Source organism: Platichthys flesus, chromosome 9 (genome assembly GCF_949316205.1).
Source record: "Platichthys flesus chromosome 9, fPlaFle2.1, whole genome shotgun sequence".
Classification (NCBI taxonomy): domain Eukaryota; kingdom Metazoa; phylum Chordata; class Actinopteri; order Pleuronectiformes; family Pleuronectidae; genus Platichthys; species Platichthys flesus.
The window spans coordinates 20,093,283-20,114,643 of NC_084953.1; the positions used below are offsets into that span (position 1 = coordinate 20,093,283).

Below are 21,361 nucleotides of genomic sequence, written 5' to 3' on the forward strand. Positions count from 1 at the left end.
CACATGCTGCTTTCAAAAACTTTTGTTGTCTGTTAATGAAGCAAAGGGGCTGAAGCCAGGGATAAAAATATGTGTAGGCACGCACAAATTAAGTCATTACATGCACTCTTGTACACTGCCCTTGTGCACATTCACCTTAATGCTAGCCCTCTGACTCAAGTGTGTAATATAAATACTGCATGTGCATAAACACACACACAGGTATCAGACTTATGCGTAGGTTAGCATCTGACTGAAGGGGATGTTGAAAGGGAGGGGCCTTGTGGTCCCTTGGCTCCTATAATCTAAGAGGTAAAAAAGGTCTTGTCTCTTTTAACAAGCAGGTTGTTATGTTGGAGGTCTCACACACACACACACACACACACACACACACACACACACACACACACACACATATGCACACGACACTCACACCCTGCCAAGCAACTACATACACTTTCACACATTCATGCTAAACAGCAGCAGCCCTTCTAATTCAGGGCGACAAATCCACAACAACAAGAGGGTAGAAAGTAAAAATAACAAAGAGATTGGAGGGACAGTAAAAGTGAGACGGGATGTAGAAGGTGTAGCATGAAAACTGCTCCCGCCCGCTGACTGACAGTGTGTTGACTTAATGTCTTTGCCGAGAGAGAGAAAAAGAGAAAATTGGGGGGAGTGGGACCAGCGTCAAACTCCTCACATACACTGAACCATTATACCCCACTGGCAGAGGACCAGACTCCACAAAGTCCCCTGAGCTCCTGGCGCACCCCCACACAGTTCTCATCCCTACCCACCAGTACCACCAGCCGAGATCTCAATCCATCATGCTCTGCTCATTGGAGAACAGGCTGAACCCAGTAACACAAAACGCTTAGCGTTAATACCTGTCTGCTCTCTCAGTGCCCACTCAATCTTGAGGAGAGTAGAATTTTCCACCCTACATTCTCACCCAGGTGGGTTAGAAACCAGAGTGAGTGGGTTAGAAAATACAGTATCTACAACAAGCCTAGCCTTCTCAGATACACACTGACCCAACTTGGCTCCTTTTCATCACAACAGGATAGAATCATCCAGAGAGAGACAGAGAAAATAATCAATTTCTCCGAGCTGGAGTTTGACTTGTTATGTTTCCCATAGCACAATGGGATGATGAAATTCTCTCGCTGTGTGTTTGTATGTGAGAGCGAGAGTGTGTGTGCAAAGATGTGGTTGTGCACAGTCCATTTAGTGTTTATCTTGGGTGTTTTTGCTCATAGCGGGGAATAAGTTAGACATCTTTGGTTTCATCGTCCGTAAACGTGCTTTTATCTGTCCATCTGCGCGTGTGTTTATGTGTGTGTATATATATGCGTGCATCACAAGCTTACACAGTTTGTGTGTGTACTGTGTGCACTGATAGCACAGTGTAAATGAGATGAGTTGTCAGGACCTCTCTCCCTGTGGTGTGCTCTAGGAGTTTTCATAGCAGGGATTGTATTCATTATTTTTTCTATATTGAGATTTAGGGCAATAAAATGGTGTAATTTCATTCTAGTTTCAATGAGCATTTATTGTGTTTCGTAAAAAATGCTTTTACACTTGCAATAATAGCAATCAGTCAGTAAATTATTACATTATTAATGTGTTTTAATTGATCATTTGTACATACATGATGCCCACTGATCATGTGACAACTTTGACAGCATCACATTTCAAGTCACTCCTAAACCGCTCACATGGATTTTTACATTTATGAATAAAAGAACAGGTCTTAAATCAGATCAGACATTGTAAACAGCAATATAAAAACAGTTCAATATATGTCGTTTATGCATTGTGCAAGCACAGCGAGGAGGTATAACGCATGACTGGTACTAATGTTCTACCACAGATTTGTAAAATATGTGTCATTTTCCACTCGAATAGAAGATTTTACAAAAAACAACCTTCAATCAAGATCAATGCTTATGGTCATAGTTAACGGACTTGACTGACATGACATTTTTTATCTTGAGAACATGTTTTAGTCACATTTCCAAGCTCTATTTGAGATTATAAGAACTTAGTGTATCTGATGTTCTACTTTGTTATTTGGAATGGTCACATTAACACATACCTCATGCAAGCACATGAGCCTTGCCAACAGTTTGGCTTTTAGGATAGCAATGTTGTTGGTCAGTTTCCTGCAATGATTCAAACAGAAGTACCACAACAGCTATTCAAATGATTTAAATGAGCCCTTGACATTTTCTCAAATTCGTAGTTTGACTAGATTGCTATAAAATATGGTGATGTGTTTCCTTTATGGTGATTTGAGATAACTTTTCACACTTCAGAGTTATTATTTTATTTTGTCCAACACTTTTGTTTAATACCAAATTGCTGCAAACCTAATGACGTTCATATCAGTCTTAGCTGTACGCTGCATGTGCTAAATAATGTTTACGAACATGGCAACCATTTTAACTGCCAGACGCCTGAAAGTTAGCATTTTCATTGAAAGCATATTGATATAAGCATTTAAATGAAGTAATGCTGCACCTATGAACAGTCACATAGGTGTTGTAATGGCTTTTGACTTCTTTGCTAGAAGTATACAACACAACAACTGTACCAAAACACAAAAATAACACTAAAAAAGTCAGAATTTGGGAACATCAAAACTTGGGCCAGCAACTGCACTCAAATTTCAGTCCTTAAGTCATTTAGATACATTTGTAACTGAGGAGAAATCACACAAATCTACGAGTTTAGTTTGGGCGATTTGAGCTGCCCCGTTACTCTGAGCTCTCCCAATTCTTTGCAGTACAGTACTGAAAGGGGCCCCAGCATACATCCACAAATAAAAGTTCCAAGACTTTCCTCCTCTTGGACTGCATAAATAAAAACCTCTCAGCCTTCCTGTGTCCCCCATCCATGTAGAATTACTTATGAGTCTGTCCAGCTGCTGAGGCAGGTCACCACTCGGCTCCAAGCAGACAGCAGACATCACTTAGCCTCTGACTAACCCTGTGCACCTCGATGCAAGTCATCTTCCAGTAAAAGGACTAAATCACTGTTGGCTCCTTTTTGCATTGTTCAGGACTTTGATCGTGGCCGAGCTTCAATTGCCACTTCTGCACATCAGGTTGAACTGGACAAGACCTTCCAACAGTTTATAGCATGGGACTGAAAATGTGATATGTTTTATTGCTGCTCCTGCAATAAATTCACTTCTAGGACAATTAAATTGGGGAAAGGGTTCACGTTTGTCAAGACAAACACTGTATTATACTGTATAGTATCAGTAGTGGACAGTAACTCCATTACTGAACTTAAGAACACATATGAGTTACTTGTACTCAACATAAGTATTGGTATTTTTGCAACTTCATACATTTTACCCCACTGCATTTGTCTGACAGCTTCAGTTACTTTTATAAACCATGTATATCCAGATGTGTTAATGCTGAATGTTTGAGACAGAATGAAGGATTAACCGTGTCTTTATGTGTTGTCAAAATGTAAAATATATATTTTTAAAATGTCCCTTGGTATTAATAGAAAATGCATCATCACAAAGCTGAAAACTGTTGACAGTTGCATTGCTATTGAATAAACTACTCAACAGTATATGAAGTACTTAAATGAGCTCCACCTATTCAGATACATCTACAGCAGTAAAATATAACTGCTGTAGATGTTATATTTTTATAGAAAATAAATATTACTGCAGTTGTAATGTTAATCCAAAAATATTAGATTGAATAGTAAAACAGGAGTAGTTTTACTTATCATACTTTAACTACATTTAGCTGATATTACTCAAATACTTTTACTAATGTGAAGTTTTGAATCCATGGGTAATATTTGTAAATAGTACTTTTGTGATTATTTTAAAGGATCTGAATGATTCTTCCACACAGAGCTGTCGAACAAAACAGAGAAGTCGAACATCTACTGTACCAGAAACAATTATGCTTCACACACCAATATTAACATAACATAACATACTAATGTTTTCATACTATTGTTGTCATTAAATGCACTTACAGTTCCCTGTCTGTACATAATTCAATTGATTCAATTGAAGTTCATTGTCTTCTTACATGTAGTCTCTTATTTATTAGTCTAAGAATTACAAGCTTTCCAGTCCTGCTTCTTACTCAACTCCAGAAACACTCTATGAAACCAGAGCTCAGCTGAGCTTCATTTTGCATCTGGCAACAAGATGCCTGAGGAATCACAGAACTTTTCAAGGGAACTTCAGTGACATAGATAAGAGCTAAGGCTCGGCCAGGGCTGTTTGATTGTATAGTAGAGAACAGGTCTGTGTGGCGAGTTCTTCTTCCAGCTTTTTCTTTAACATGTTCCCGGTCTATAACTTTAAAGTCTGATCACATTTGGCCTAACACTGCACCGTTCTCATTGCCTCATCTCAGGTGAAATTATGCTTGGCTCTGGCTTTGGACCTTTTTCCTGGTTCTAAATTATGGTTGGCACATCAAGCTCGGTGAACCATGGTTCCAACTGCCTGGAGATTTTATGCGGGATTTGTTCACAATAAAGCTTTTCAGGATTTGGAATATTTCTGGACTGAAGCTTATTCTTTAGAAATACTTGAAACTTGAGTCCCTTTTGTAGACGTTTCTTCTGTTTTTCCCCTCAACAAACTGAATCTTTCAGCTCACTTTGGAAAATATGTTTCTCAATAGGGGAATTCAGAAATCTGTTTCGCTGTGGGGTTTACTTATCAGCCACTGTGAATATTAGTTTTACTCGCTTCCCTCGATGATTCCTTTTGGAAAATATTTCACAAATGTAGATCCACTTTTACAGTTTCAAAAAAATAGTTTTCATTCCATTTTGTGTGCCTTGATTCCGTATTGTATTTAGTAATATGAAGCTTTCCGCTGTATTTTTCATCCTGCCTGTCTGTTTCTCTTCTAGTCATGTGTTTGGCCTCGCTAAAGAAAACACTGGCCATGTAGTCCAACAGGAAATACTCCCACATCTGGTGCTGGTTCAGAACATCAACATGAAGAAGTGGGCTTTATGGGGAGTTAATGTGCCCCCTCTCTATCCCAGCCCCTGACATAGCCCCACGTACCTCCAGGCCACCATACACACCCCCCTTTAGGCCTTACAGCCTTTACACCGCTCTTCCTGTGTCTCTGTGAATCTTCGTGGGAAGGGCGGGCGAGGGAGGGGGTTCTTAAATGGTGTGAGGAGTCGAACCTCTTTCTGGTGCCTTTATAAATAATACATCACTGATTTACAGTATTAGTCACACTTAACATGGGCGCTAAGAGCTCCTATCTGTGTTGCTGCAGCTCGGCTATATGCACGCACACATTTATATATAATCTCGGTGATGTTTAGTCATATACTGTGACTCTGATATAAACATTTCACTGAAAAGTCTGACTGTAACTCTCAACCTGCTCTTGCACATATAAAGGGTATTGCTTCCTGGCTGGCAGAGCCAAACTCACACACATACACACCTCTGCACGACTTGTGCTCTCACTCAGCCTGGGGAGCTTTTTGCTCATTAAGATAATATTATTGTCTGCTTTGGTATCAGTCATCCCCCCTCTTCCCCAAACTGAGTATATGATAGTTATTAAAAAGGCTGTTATGCTTGGAAATGGTTGTCTATTTGTTCTGTTTTCACACGCCATTCTTCCCATCAGGAGGAGGGATGTTTGCATGTGTTTGAGTATACAGAGTACAATTGGGGCCTGTATTGATGTGTGATGAGCTTTTGCCAATGTTGAGTGATGATTTTTATGATGACATAACATTTTAACAGTGTCTTCTTCTCTCCTTGCAGGTCGTGTGACCCCTGAGCAGCTGTGCTCCTACACGCAGCTGTTTCGGAGCAGTTGGGGCGCTCTGGAGAGTCACTGCGGGTTGCTCCAGCTGGGCCTGGCCACGGCCCAGACACTCGGCCACCCCAACCTTCCCCGCTGGGACTCCTGCCTGGCCTTCGAGCGCCTGCTGCTGCAGGTCCGTCCTCATCCTAAACAAACCTATTGTCCCTTTGTTTTACAGCGAATGGCAACATAGGTTTTTTTTCCGACAGTCTCTTTATCTACAAAACAATATTTCTGAGGAACGCAATTACCTTTTTAATATTAAGGAATGCAGATCTAGAACTATCTAAAAGTATGTACACATTATTTTCAAAGTTATTCCAAAACCATGCCACCCTGATAGAATTCGGGAGAAAAACTGTAGATTTACTGGCAGTTGGTGATTAACCTGGTGATTATTCTTTCACATCTTTCCCTTGGTAAATATTTTATTGCCATTGCTCTGCAGTTAAGTGGGTACTTGTGGTTCTCTAAACGGTGGCCAGAATGTTGTGTTAACTGACACAGACAGGAAAAAAACACAGATTCCTCTCCTTTATAAACAAGGTCAGTTATGTTTGTAGGGAAAACATTCAGATCCAGTAAACACTGTGAAAAAAAAATTCCAGATTTCCACTCATGCTATTTAGAAAACAGAGGGATTTAGTTTACAAGGCCAGACTGAGGCGGATGTACACGTGTGTTAGACTTTTGAAAGGTCAACATGTTTGTGTGCTAGAGATCACCAACAGAGGAGATGAGTTGGAATGTAGGAATAAATCAAACCCCAGACCAGCCAGTCAACACTTCTTACTCTAACATCTTATTCTAGATCTTAACCTGTGATCAGTGTGTGTTTTAAACCCTTTGTATCACCAGGTTACTAGCTAAACAGCGCCATACTATGAGCTAACTAGCGCTAAAGCCATTTCCCCTGTCTCTTACCTTTCTATTTTCATTCAGTCTTTTCATATTCCTGAAGCTGTAGTGTAAACAGTAGGACAGCAGAGTATTTAGGAGCTGATTAAACTAAATCACGGAAAAATAAAACAAGCTTGCAGCAGTGCCCCATGCCTAATTGGAATTTGAAAACAACCTCCTAAACCTTGGACCTCAGCTGGGGCCATTGCTGGTTTATTAAATAAAGGGAGAAGACTTTAGGGCTTAAAGTTCCAGTATTCATTTACTCCATGACTCCACTTTGATCCTCTCCTCCATGGTTCTTCACTTTACCTGGATCATTCGAAGTACAACGTTCTCACCCCTTTGTTTAGTTTCATTCTCAGAACCATCAGGCTTTTGAGGTGACTGTGCTGTCAGGTATAAGTGGGTCGGGTTAAACTGATGGTGACTGTGTTAGTAATAGACAGTTGTTGTATTTAGCCTAGGGATAGCATACATAGCACTTGGCCTAGATTCATAGAGGCATTCTTCAGGAATCAAATCTCATAATCGGACCTTGAGCGCAATGTGAGAGCTGGTGTTTGCAATCAAAACGGGCCAGAGTTTTATTGCGGTATTAAAGGAAATGAGCTGTTTGTCCTCTGTGCCCCCTGTGTTTATTTAATTTTCATGCGAGGTTTACGCATTGGCTCGACATGGACAGAGAGAAGTTAATTACATTACAAAATGGCGGGATGAAACGCCTTTCAGCTCCGCCTGTCGGTCAAGGCTGTGTTTGCTCTGCCTGAGTATGTGAGGGCTGCTGTGGGCACCACTACGTAGAGCTGGACACTCCATTGGTGGTGGACAGTGGGAGTTTATTCAGGCCAGCTCGTCTGTGGTGCACAGTGGCCCGTGGCCGTACTGAGGCAAAGGGCTACCGAGTTCATGGGCCGGCCTGGTTCGTTGCACTCCAATGATTTGTCTGTATAAGAATGTGTTTACAATTTTGTGACTGAAACTACAACACAGTGGTTTACCAAACATTGTATATAAAGTGGAGGATGGGACAGGTCCCCAAAAGTGAAACCAGACCGTAATGATCGCTCCTGGTGGCTGGCTGCAGTATAGATAATCAACCCCCCCTCTCCTTTTTAGTGGATCGAAAATGGAGTAAATTTAAATTATTATTATTATTATCAACATTTTAGCTAGCTATTATAACACTGGGTTTTGCTAACATGTACATTTTCATGGTAAATATGGTTTTATTTACTTATATGATGACTGAAATTAGGTGAAAATTCAGGATTGACTGCTGAAACTGAATTGCGATTGGTTAATTACTTGTATCAGCTGGACCTTGATACTGCGGTTCCGTCCCCTGATGGCCACGAGTGATGTCATCCATACAACGTTGGCAGTAATTTATCCCGGTTATTTTGACATCATTTTTTGGATGGTGGATTTTGTATTCAGTCTACAGCTGTGTCCCAGTTCGTAGGCTGCCAAGACTCCAAACGCTGAACCAAAATCAGACAGTCTGGTCTTCTAACATGTGTACCATTAGCTGTTTGGTGGAGTTAAAGTGTGATATCTAAACATTGGCCATCTTACTGCTTGCCGGCCCCGGTGCTTGGCACACTGCTGATCATGAGGTAGTGCTTTAATATCCTGTAACCCATGTAAAATGTTGGAAAACGTTTGGTGCTTTGGCAGACTTTTAATGGCTGCCTTTGCCAGTAAGACGATATACCTGAGAGGTTAATAAGATATGGGCTCAGCTTTGGTTATGCAGGATGACATGTTAGTTGGACTTTGATATACAGTGTTTATACTGCAGTTAGATGTATTACCCACACAGTATACTACTTATATTTATGTGAAATGGTCACATATCTTCTTTGCTGCCACTGCCACCCTGCCTGTAACTGAACCCCCACCCCTGCTGCCCTTGGCGCTGGCTTACCTGGCATGTAACTGGCTTTTTGGTCTGAATGGGGCAGATTGAGCAGCCTTGGTCCAGCTCCAGCCCACAGTTAGAGAATGTGTCTGCTAGACATGGTCAGCGCTGGTGTGGCCCCGGCAATACTCAACAGACTCCCTCTTTCACCGCTTCCCAGAACATCACAGGCGCTACGCACTGCCCTCCCATCAACAGCCCAGTCAGAGCCTCCCCTTCACCAAGCTAAGCCTGCACACTGCTACTGTACTTCTCTCCCAAAGAGAATTGACTCGGAACAAGTTGCAGCTATAAATTTCTGCTAATGACAGACATTTTAAGAGCAGTATGGTCTTTGAATGTCTGTGCAGCCACGTCACTGAACATGAGAGCGATTACATCAGTGCAGTAGAGAGGAGCTAACCTCTCTCACCCCGGCCTGTTGCTTTCCTCCACTGGGATTACAAGGGCATGCCTCTGCAAACATTCAAGGCCCCAAGTTATTACTGGTCACAGCACAGCTCAGACAGAAAGCTGCAGTCGTCTGCACTGGTCCCCCATCTCCCATAGGTCAATCAAATTGCCTACCTGGTTAAAATCTCTGTTTCTATGGTATATTTGTGTTTATGTTTGAAATACTATGTAATGTATATAGGTTTAAATAGAGCTATGAACCCAAACCCGACGGGCTTCGTATTCATTTCATGAAAATAGAACTCCATGGCAGATTCTATTTTCAATTGGTCGTATTCACTCATCATTTATCTTCACATACAATAATTTCCAAATCTACTGTATGCTGCTGTGTCATGTATACAGTTTGTTTATATGCTAATTGCATACAAGTATTCAGCCTGATAATCTTGTCTGTTAACCCCCCAACTCTGCCTAAAGACTCATGACCCTTCACCTCTGTCCCTAAAACCCTCTTGGGCATTAACTGACCTGTAGAGGTCTGCATTGTGTCAGGATCCTGGCTAGAATCAATTCTTATGGCGAAAGAGGAGGAAAATGTTGATATTCTTCCCAAGCAACCTCTTCTTATCTTAGCTGCATGCCACAGACAGACAGGGGGCTGTAAGCCTGTAATTGGCCCATCCCCAGGGTATAGAGCCTGTCCCCTCATCCTATACATTCTCCATCTCTGCTGTGTCCCCGTTGGCTCCCACAGGGGGGGATTTTGCCGTGTTTTGCTGATTGTAACAAAGGGGTGTTAATGTCTCTGGGGCGCTGCCCTCAGATGTCCAGCTTTGACCTCCCACACTACCCCACTGTTTTACAGCCTCACATCTGGACTGACCTGGACTGACTGTCTGCCCATCCATCCACTTTTAACCACATTCTGCCTCATCCAGCCACTGTGATTCCTCTCTTTAGCCTCCTCAACCCTGGGGCAACACAGATCCCCTCACCGAATGAACCACAGGAGGTTCAGGATCAACTCCTGTCTGTCTCCTGACAAAGTGGCCTCTCTGTCTCGCACCCATCCTTTATCTCCAAACTGCACTTTAAGGGACCCTTTTCCCTGTATCTCTGTTTTTCTCCGAACATATGCTTAATTTATATATATACATTGTGTACTGTATACTGTGTACTGTACAACATGAACGTTTAAATATCAACAGCTCTGTACTGACGCATAACAACACTTCTAAAACTTGCAAAGTTGGAAAAAAGACGGGTTTATCAGAGGAGTGAGTTATTTACCTATCTCTTCCTTCCTGTGTTTAGTTGGAGAGGATTACAGTTGGAGAGAAGAGCGGTGATGGGAGTTCACTCCCAGGAAGACCCAGGAATAGCCCCCATCTACAGCTCTCTTCCTCTCCCCCCTTCCCCTTCTAAAAGCTCATACCCTGAGACGGCTGTGTTTACATTGTTCTGCGCAGCTCAGGCCTAATGTACTATCTGTTTAATAGGCAGAGAGAGGCCTGTTTATAGAGGGGGACCTTTTTAACAGAGGTGATGGGTTGGTAGGCCAGAGGGCAACACCAACTCATCTCACTTCCTGTTATCATTACTTCCCTTCTCTATGACAGATAGGTGCTTTGCTCGATCTGCATTACTTATCCATAATAGCCCCGCCCTCCTACCGGCCATGATTGTGCTATATACCTTTGCCCTGGAAAATCAAGGAATACAAGAAGGCTCAATCCCATCGACTTAAATTAAACCTCAATTACTCCACTTCTCAGCAAAAAGTAATTTGCAAATACTGCATTTTAAATGTTCTACTAAGCGCCTTTCTACTACATGTACGTCTCAGCCCACTGAACTAAAACTTTATAGGAATTACTTTGGTGTTAATAGCTGTGAAATTATAGAGCTACAGCTCCTTGAATGTTGAAGCCAAGGGAGGGATGAGCTCATAAAGGTTTAATGCACTAAACATTTTCTCTTTTACTTAAAGCAGTCTTTTTGTTTTGGCATTGTTCTCTAGCCCGTCAGATTTGCGTTCGCCGCATCTGCTGTTAAACTGTGGAGTCAGTACCCATTGCATCAGGAGGATTTTTCATGTGGCCCAGGGTTTCGGTTGCTTTCTTGACAGATGTGTGTTTTTGAGGGTTCTGTAGGATTTAAAGTGAATGTTTTTTCGCAGCCTCAGCCAAATTATTTTCTCACACTTTCTTGCAGAGTGCAAATGTTTATCTTTCTTGGAGATCATCTACACTGCTTTCTCCACTTCAGCACACTTTTGCTGTCTCAGATCTTTGTTGCACTGTGCTTGTATTGTCATCCTGCATTGTTTTGGTGAGTGGGGGTCCAGGGAGCAGGATCAGAGGGGGGGCTCTGGGATCTACCACTGACACCAGTGAGTCAAGTTATTGTGGTCTGCTGACTTGGCCTGCTGGCGTCAGATTCATTTGAGCATGCTCCAACAAGACACCACAGACTGGGGAAAAATCCCACAATGCCCAGCATTCACCCATAGATTGTTAACAAGGAAAGTTCGTAAAAAAGCTGACCATTAGGAAAGATGTCGGGGGTTTGAGACCCAACAATGACCTAGTGTCCTAGAAAGAGCTGGCCAACGAACCACGTCATACCTTTATATTCCTTTGCCGGGCACTCGACACCTTCCCTCAGTTTGACAGGTCATTGCTCGCTGTTTATATTAATAGTTTCCCCTGATGTTTCCCTTAAACTATGGTCAGATGTGCTTGCAGCTAAGTGTGTGTGCGGCCATGTGTGCATGCATGCATTCATGCATGTGCATCCTTTAATGTGCTTATTAACAGTGTCTCAACTTCCTGTTGTCACAAACAAGCTCTCTGTTCTCTGTAGAAAAGCTCGACTTCAGGACAGATTAACTATCAGGTCATTTGTCACTACCTGCTGAACACAGGCCAGGGAAGGTCACAGCCCACAGGACATGTATCTTTGTGTCTTAATGTCTGATCTTAAATGGGAGACAGAGACACATTCCAGGACCTTTGAGTGTCTTCCTCTGTGCTTCTTAGACCCAGATTAAATAGTTTTCATTGTGACGTATCAGTTAAAGATGATGAGTACTCCGGCAAACAGCAGTTGAGAAAATTTGCTCCAGTTTTTATCGCTCCGGATGGACACGACAGTTCACACTCCTCTGTGCTTTGGTGACTGATGATGAATGCTCAGCCTTGTGAGCCCCTGGACAGTGAGCTCTCTTTATTTGGCCAGATTTTTGCTGGTTTACACATTAAGGAGCATGATAGATTGGCAGTGCCCCCTACTGCTAAGGATTGGCAAAAACTTGAATAGGTTTAGTTCGGAGTAGGAGTGACCCCCTTAGGTCACGAAACGAAGGTGGGACAAGGACTCCTCTTTGGTGTAATTGTACCCATCTGAAACCCCAGTTTTTACCTCCTTCCCCACCCTTGTGTTCACCCATACCCACCCTCCAGACCATCTTGTTGCCCCAGGGATTCGTCCAGTCAACCAGAGGGAACAAGACTGACCAGTCACCATAGTAACTAAGCAGGCAGGGTCAAACCAGGTCAATCAGAGACAGATTTTGCCACCCTCGCTCTGTCATTAATTACCCATACTTCCCTGGGGCAAGGCTTCATGTGTACCTACATATCTCAACAGACTGATCCAAGTGGTTTGAGTGTATGATCAGGTGAAGCTTACCAATTGTTGCATATGTGTATCGATGACAAGGTCAGCGTCGTCTTTATTACCAAGAGAGAGAGTGTGCCACCTCTGAAACTGGCGTGTCAAATGGAAATGTCATGTTAGCCATAATAACTCAAAACTGTCCCCTGACCCGTCTGATGTTACAGAGACCTTTGGCTCTAGAGGAACAACTTAAATTGGTTAAATGTTTGAAAAGTTCATAGCAGAGCGATTTCAGCATCTTGTGTGAGTAAGCAGAGCATATGAGTCCCTGTCCTTTTTAAGTTTTAATTACATTCACCAATGAGGATATGTTTTCATTTTCCTTTGTCTGTCAGCAGAATTACGCAAAAACTACCAAACCAATTACATTGGAACTTGTTGGAAGGGTGAGACATTGGCCAAGGAAGAACCACCCATAATGTTTTAGTGGAACATTCTCAGGGTAAGGGTTAGGCAATGTTTAATGTCTTAAACATTGCGAGATAGAGCTTTTTTCAACATTTTTGTCAATTTCCTAAGAAGTAATTCTGACATCTTGATAACAAATTATATTAAATAGGGTTCTAATATCTATGAGTGCAACAATTTGATGTGGCACAATTCAATTTCAAGGCACTGTTGGACCTTGCTGAGTGCTATTCTCGTTTTTTCATGTTTCGAGCTTTTAACAACATTAGCTGTGTCTGGTTTTGAGTTCAGCTCTCAACCTGAGTTGGAATTTGTTCAGAGCAACATGGACACAAGAAAATAGTTACAGCTTCTTGCCTTGTGTTACTCTTGGAATCATCTTGTATGAGCTACTAATGAAAATCATCTGTGGAGGGACCACTCCACTCCTCCAATGACTTGATTGACATAAGTGTGCAAAGAATAGGGAGACAACCCCCCCAGCCCCTTCTCTCTCTCTCTCTCTCTCTCTCTCTCTCTCTCTCTCTCTCTGATGGGGTCTGGAGGCAGTTAAATATATTATTGTCATCCCCTGGTTCCATACTGTTACTTTTCTTGTAACTTTTCCTCCTCTAAAGCATCTGTCTTTTTTCTCCTCTAACACTTTCATCTTTCCTTGTTAATATGATTGGCCTTGTGTTTATGTGTAGAAATGTCTATTATGTCCGTGCACTCTTTATTTGGGGCAGAGGGGTGTATCTGGTACAGCAGCGAGTGAGAGGGACTGTAGCCACATGCTGAAACATCCTGCAAAAGACTGAAACCGGAGCAGCCCATGTGATCATGTACGCATTGACAAAATATTTGTAAATGGATTTGTAAGAAATGCCTCAGAACAGTTGCCAAAATACTGGATATGTTTAGTGCAATTATGGCAAATAGAGATCCATAGCCCACATGTTTAATAAACTCAGCTCACAAAAAGAAGTATTTTCAAAGAGCTACACATGGCACAAAGCGAGTGCATGGAGAGTGCCGAAGTAACCAGAACATAAGGATTATTGGACAGCAGTGCATCTTCATATGCCTACAGAGTTTTGTTAAAATATTTCCATTGCCTGTCATAGTTTATACCAGTTAAAGCCAGAGCTAAGCCGTTCCAGCCCTCCTCGCTATGCGCTCTATCCAATAGGAAAACTTGATTTTGCAGACATTTCAGGGAAAACGTCACTAATTTCTATGTTCCCCCGCATCCGGAGTGAACTCGCATGCCCCGCTTCTCCTCCTCTATTGATCTAAGCTTGGTATATACGAGGACACACATGTGGGCCTGTTTGTCCCGCTGCTGTTTTCATTGAAATGTAGAAAAAAGGAATAAAAGTAACCTAAAACGAGCACCGACGCCGAACCGCTAATTATGAGCGGGGGGAGATACACGGGGGGGTTGAGGAGGAGACTGCTCTGCCACCATGTGCCCCCCACACCACCCTCCCCTCAAGTCTCCTACTTCTTTACTCTCCAGCTTCTCCACCCAACTTTTTCCCCCTGCTTTTGTTATTTAAGACGCTGTGTGCTCTCTCTTTCAAGTTTGCTGCTGTGAGCGCCCCATGTGTCTGAACATCACTTCATCTTATAACTCCATGCGCTAACAAACGGTGATAAGGTTTACGGCCTTTCTACATGGTGTCTATTGTGTGTTTGAGAGGCATAATAAATTCTGCCGTTTATGATTTGATGAGCATGTGTTCAGTTTGGGTGGTCATGTTTGTGTTGAAATTGTCATCAGCTTTCAACTGTTTTTCACTTGCTTATTGTTGTTATTAGGAGCTGATTATAGAGAAAATGAAGCATTGACACAGACGACACATTAAACTGCACATCTGGCCTCTAGGATCAAAAGTTCAGATGTCATTGTTCACACTGCACCAGCCGCTTCTCCACATCCTGCCTAAAACACAACAATACAGAGGTTAAACTGCATGTTTCAAATTTTTTGTTTTGCAAGTTTGCATTTTAGTCTGCTGTTGGCTGACTCTGCTCTTACTGTTTCTCTTTCTGTTTCTTCAAATAGACAAAAACTTTTGCTATAAGCATATGCTCAAATATGTCATCATACGTTTCAGAATAAAACAAGATTAATTATAATAAACCCTACACTGAGTTAAGAGTTAGGTATACCTAAATCTGATGATGTCTAGTGACCAAGCCCTGCAATAAATCCTACATTTGTAAAGCTCATCATATTCAGTTTGTGTTGAGACTGTCAAAGAGTTGCTGACTCCAGCAGTAGTGTGTGGTGTTGCACTTCATTGAATTATAGAAAGTTGTTTGTCCCCAGTGTGGGTGGACAAACTATTACAAACACCTCGTTTAGTAGCAGTGTGTTGCTCATCATGTCATAGTGTCTATACTTTTTAAGGTATCTAGTTAAAATGTTTCAACAGAACAAGTAAAGCCTATCCTTTGTATTATTACTCATGCACTAATATTTGCAAACTGTCAAACTACCAATTAAGGCAAGAAATTAAAATGTTAAAACCAAATAACTATTTTAAAAATGGCAAATATTGGGCTTCAAGCATAACATTTTATCCTCATCGTTTTTGTATGAATCCTTTAAGTGTTTCATTTGTAAAATCCCAATTCAACATCTTCAGGGTGAATGTAAAAGTGTGAAAAGTATATCAAAACCTAAAAGACTTAAGTAAATCGACTTATTACTTTGGGCCGCTGCTGTCAGTGTGAGGCCACTACAGACTTGCATAATAGTTATGTTAATTTACACCTCAAACAATAGATATTAATGAATAATATTAGCTAAGTGGTACTGTCTGGACACTTTAGCACTTAGACCATCAGTGACACTGCGATTCCCACGGTCATGGAGATGTTTGAAAAGGTTGGACGTCTCTGCCACTGTGATGTGTTTAGTCGTCGTGTAGCAGCGAGGGCTCTGCGCTGCATCACAGGGCAGACAAACAGACAGACAAGGCATTAGCGATGTGTTCACCATCTGTTCAGGAAGGACAGACATGATGGGAGAGGTTGAGGAACAGAGAGACGTTTTCACTGTGTATGCAGAGCCGGCCGGTGTGCGTCTGAGGATTTACTGCCTGACATGAACCGTTACTTATCGGAGAAGCGAGTCAAACATTGTCGTAACCCTCTGTGGCACAGTCTCACCCTAAATTTGGAGTAATGGCCAGAGATTGTCAAAGATACTGTTGTCTCAATTATACAACACCCACCTGTGTTATGGACCAATAAGGTGACAGGGATAATCATCTTGGAAACAGCTGTTGGCATACGAGCCCCCCGCTGACTGAAGGTATAACACCCTGAGCGGCCTCTAAGCTCCTTGTGTCAGGAGCTGTCGTAGAGAAATTATCCATGCAAACACAGTGTGGGGAGCATCATCACCGGTTGCTGACGTGGATGCTTGGTGCATGAGTGTTACACAGTTTGTGACCCAAGAATTCTGGGAAGTGCGGATGATCAACGAGACCCTTGGGAGATAAAGTTAGGATTGAAATGGGGTGGAATAAGGTAGAGAAATGGGGTTTGGTGTAGCAATCCATCAATGCCTTCTCTATCACTCCAACACTATCTAGGCTCCACATCGTACAACACATTCTAAACCTCAGCGGAGCGGTTATTTGATTTGATTTGTGTTATCGTTCTTTGTTTCTTGAGTTGTAGCAGTTTGGACTTTTTTTCAAAGTCAGAAATTCAGGTTTCTCAGAGTTGTGGTTTTATTTAGTGTGAGTTTCTTCTTTCTGTCACGTCATAAGAGTTTAGGAAACTGTTTAATTTGGCCGGAGGGATGGGTGTAAGAAAAAAAGGATGCACTGGGGAATAGGTTAAAATATAGGAAAATGGAGACAATAATAGAAAGAAGGATGTATTGTGTCCGAGGCAAAGTATTAACGGTTTGGGTCTCATTGCTCCTCCTCGTGGAGTTTTTAGCTGAGCTGTGGGCTTAAAGCTCTGGGAATGTTTGTGCAGTAGAAACCCTGGGTGATGTTGTTGTATTGTTCTATTTCAGCCTGTGTTTCGAACCAGTGTCAGCAGAGCCACACTATGTTTTCTTTTCACACACACACGCACACACATAAAAAAAACACAAACCCCGTCTGTCTCCATCCTGACCCCCGACTCTCTGCATTTATTGCTCTCTGCCCCTTTCGTGAAATGTGGGTCAATCCTCGAATAAATTGCCAAAAAGGAGATCCAGTTAAAGTCCTCCGATATTCAAAGTGTTGTAACAGATGGAATCCATGCAGGGTGATGGGCTGTTAGTGTGCAGACATGTAGTCTGCAGAAGGATCACTGCATGTCTGTGCTTTCTTTCACTCTTGACTGCATGTTGTGTGCAGCCCTCGCCATGACACTTTGGTAAACACAAGCATAACACATGCACCTTCTGTTACGTGTGTGTGTGTGTGTGTGTGTGTGTCTGTGTGTGTGTGTGTGTGTGTGTGTGTGTGTGTGTGTGTGTGTGTGTGTGTGTGTGTGTGTGTGTGTGTGTGTGTGTGTGTGTGTGTGTGTGTGTGTGTGTGTGTGTGTGTGTGTGTGTGTGTGTGTGTGTGTGTGTGTGTTAGAGAGACGAGCATTACCTGTGTTAGCGGCAGCATGAGGGTATGCATGTGTGACAGAGGACTGCAGTGTGTGCAGAATGCCACCACGTTTCAGGTCTTAGATTACTCACACAAATAGCGTTCTCTTCACAGTCCACTGCTCTGATACATAAAGCATAGAGAAACGAGTCACTTTGTATAATAACATACAAGAAAAAACACCATTAACTATACAGCACAAATGCATTCAGGAGCAAACCTTAAGAAACGGTTCAGGTCTTATCTGGGACATTACAGCTTTTGTAATAATGGAAGACATTCTTTATTATCTCCTCTAAACTTTTACTTTGAAAATCTCCTCCCCCTGCAACCACAACCCTGATTGTGGCTTTTATTTCCTAACTCCATTTTCTTTCTCCTTTATGTGTGAACCGTGGGATTCCAGTAAAAAAAATGGGGTAAAAGAATAAGCCTGTAACTGTTTATCATGTGGCTTTTACACAATAATGCGTATGCTAATGTGTGTGTGCATGTGTGTGCGTGTTTGAGTTTTACAGATCTATATTTAACCATTTTAGGATTTTTATACATCTATAGCAGGCAAATTAGCCCTCTGGCTCAGACAGTCAATATTTGTGTTGATGATTATTAACCAATAGATAAAGTTTTGCTCTGAGTGACATCATCCCTGTTGAAGGTGGTGAGGGCTACATGGGTTTCAGACCGCGAGGGCTGAACCGAAATGCGTCAGTCTGGTCTGTGGAGGATTTCTGTGATTGGCGTAACCAGCTTGTCCTGCACTTACTGCTGCCTCCTAGCAACAGCACTGCAGTTGGACATGACAAGAAAGTTTGAATGCACCTTGGTTTTTTCACATGTGCTCCGTTGGCTGTTCGCTCAAGCTGATCTCGTTGCTTGCATAGCGCCATAACCGCTTTGAAAAACAGGTTGTCACAGAAGGGCAATGGATCTTGGGATAGGTTTTTCCTATAGAAGGATCCTCCCGTTGGAGCCTTTGTTTCTCAAGGATTGCATGACGCATTTAGAGGAGCCTTAAAAATGGGACAGTTTCGTTGCACGGCTGACACAACTGGTCCCCGAATCAGTGTGGTCATCAGGGTGCATCATGGGACTAACCACAGTCACACCACCATCCCTTCAATGATAAGATCGTTGAGTGGAGGTCTTACTACTTTACTCTTCCCATCATCCTTAATCCTACTCCCAGGTTTCCGCGCTCTCTCTTTCCTTATTGTTTGTCTTTTGGGATGTTTTTCTTCCTGTTAATTAACATGTTTTAGAAGTCTTCTACTTTGAGCATTATTCATCTCAACATCCTCACAGGTGTGTGTATGAGTACAGGGAAATGAAGGGAGATTAGTTGTTTTCCATTTCCCGTGTCTGTAATGACTGGATTTTATAAATGTTTGGAGAAGAGCAGCCGTGTGTGGGCGTGTTTGTCCGTGTCTATGATAGAGATACACGTTGTCGGAACAGTCCAGATTACGATGTTGTCCGTATTTACGCAGGAAAAACACTTAAAATACACTGCCCTCCCTTCCTGTGACATGGACAACCCTTTTGCCTTCAAACATATGTGTTTGTTACCTTTTATTCATTTACACATAAATACAGTTAAGTCTGTGACCTGGGCTTTAATGTGGGGTTCAGTGAAGAAGCCTCTTTCCCTATGTGGTACAAGAGAATAAGCTTTTCCTCAACACACACAGACTCACTGACAGACACACTCTTCCTTAGAGATGCAGCGAGCGTACCAGCTGTACCCCAGAGTAATGACTCACATCAGAGTACACACGTCACTGACACAGCTCTCAGTTTAATCGTGATGAATTCCATGTTTTATTTAAACTCTGCGTCCCTAAAAAAAGACAGCCTGTGCTGACAGCCCCGGGGTTAGACTCAGCGACGTGGACGGCCCTGAGGTCGACGATGCAGAATTTGCAATCGCACAGCCCCGACCCACCTGATACAGAGCTGACAGTTTAAAAATATCCAACACTTCAACTTCAGCCCATTTCCTGTCTATTGAAACCTTCTCCAGGATGGAGGGATGGGGTTTTGGATTGAAACAGACAGACAGACTCGGTTCAATCAGTGCAGGCTCGGCGTGGTGCAACAGTGCCCCCCAATGTCTCAAAGTGTCCCCTAGGTTTTGGGGCTGATTTTGCAAAACTTTATCTCCCACTTCAGCAAAGTTGCTTATATAAAAACTTAAATTGTGTGTTCCCCTTCATAAATCAAACTCAAAAACAGATCAGGATCACACAAAATTGGCAAAACACGTTTTAAATATTTGCATTCAGGCTTTTCCCTAGCCGGTGAAGGCAAACTTTTATTTTGAAAAAACCTCCTTTGTGCTGTTTAAACTTAATCACCCCCCTAGTTTCTGCGCCCTCCCCTCCCGGTGTTAGACAGAAACTGGAATCAGATGGGCTGCTTCACACAAGTTTCTTCATTTGAAAAGAAAAAAAAGGGAACAAGAAAAGAAAAGTGATGTCGTGTCAAATGTCCGTAGCATGTTTCTGATTGGCTAAATGAAAAATACAAAAGGTTATCGCCAATCGCAACAGACAGTTTTTTTGCTTCAGGTCCCATCGGATAACTTTCGCAGTTGTTACGTTCTGCTTTGTCTAGAAACCGTCTGTTTACCTCAGGATGTTTTCTCTCTGCTGGAGCCTCCTGAGTCAATTAGTAGTGGATGTAATGTACTGTCCTTGAGTGTGTCTACTCACAATTCTGTTTCTCCCAGTGTGAGAAAAGTGCAGGAGGTTTTTACACGGCCCTGGGGTCTGTGGCTGCATAGCAACTCTCATCTGGTGAATTGCGCCATAATCTGTTGCAGCAGATGTGGCAAAATACAGGCTCATTAATTCCCTTATGTTTCCAAACACTTGGAGTGTACTGCCTTAGTGCAAATCTTCACATTAAAAGCAACGTTTTTCTATCTCGCTCAGTAGAGAATCAAAAGAGCTGCAGCTCTCAGTGTGATAAGGAGGCAGGTTGTCGTGTGCCAGGCAGACACAGTCCAGCCACAGTGACCAGCATGTGGCTGACTGGCGGTGACGGGGAGGAGTGCACAGACTGTATGTTTGTGTCTGTGATTAGGTTCCACGTCTCCTCTAAATTATAGCCCTGAAGCTCTGCGCCAGGCCAACGTTTGACACACAGAGCAGTGGAGGGAAAAAAACAGATAAGACAGAGAGATTCATGTGGAGACAGTGGCCTAAAGAGGACAAAATGGTGAGGAAAAAAGTCATTAAAAAAAATATTGAAAGCGTTTGCATGTGTTGACAGAGAGGAAGCTCAACATGCCCACTCTGGCTAAGCTGACCTTCGACTCTGGTGTGTACCTCCATGTGCAGGAGTCCATTGATTTCTCTCCTAGCAGTCCAGCATGCAGATCTGTGACCAGGCCGCTCGGCTGGGCAGAAACAAAACAGACCCACCTCGCACTCTGTGTGGCAATTCAGGCCCCATTTAAAACCAAAGATTTATGTCTCGCTGGTCTAACAAATAACATCAGGATTAGGCCGGTGGAGCCAGACCAGGGCGTCACCTTACCTTTGAGAGATTTTCTAGGCAATGCCCCGTCTAGCATGCCATCTCTTTTCTTTTGTCAAATCAATCAATCAAGCCATCAATTAAGATTGCAT

General features: G+C 42.5%; 1 protein-coding gene across 1 annotated transcript in view; it reads left to right on the top strand.

Moving 5' to 3' along the window:
• Positions 1-21,361, top strand: part of scfd2 (sec1 family domain containing 2) — an 86,216-nt gene that overhangs the window by 11,902 nt on the left and 52,953 nt on the right. Inside the window, exon 4 of the mRNA XM_062395650.1 lies at positions 5,780-5,955. Coding sequence (XP_062251634.1) covers positions 5,780-5,955 — 176 coding nt within the window. The remainder of the gene's footprint in view (positions 1-5,779; positions 5,956-21,361) is intronic.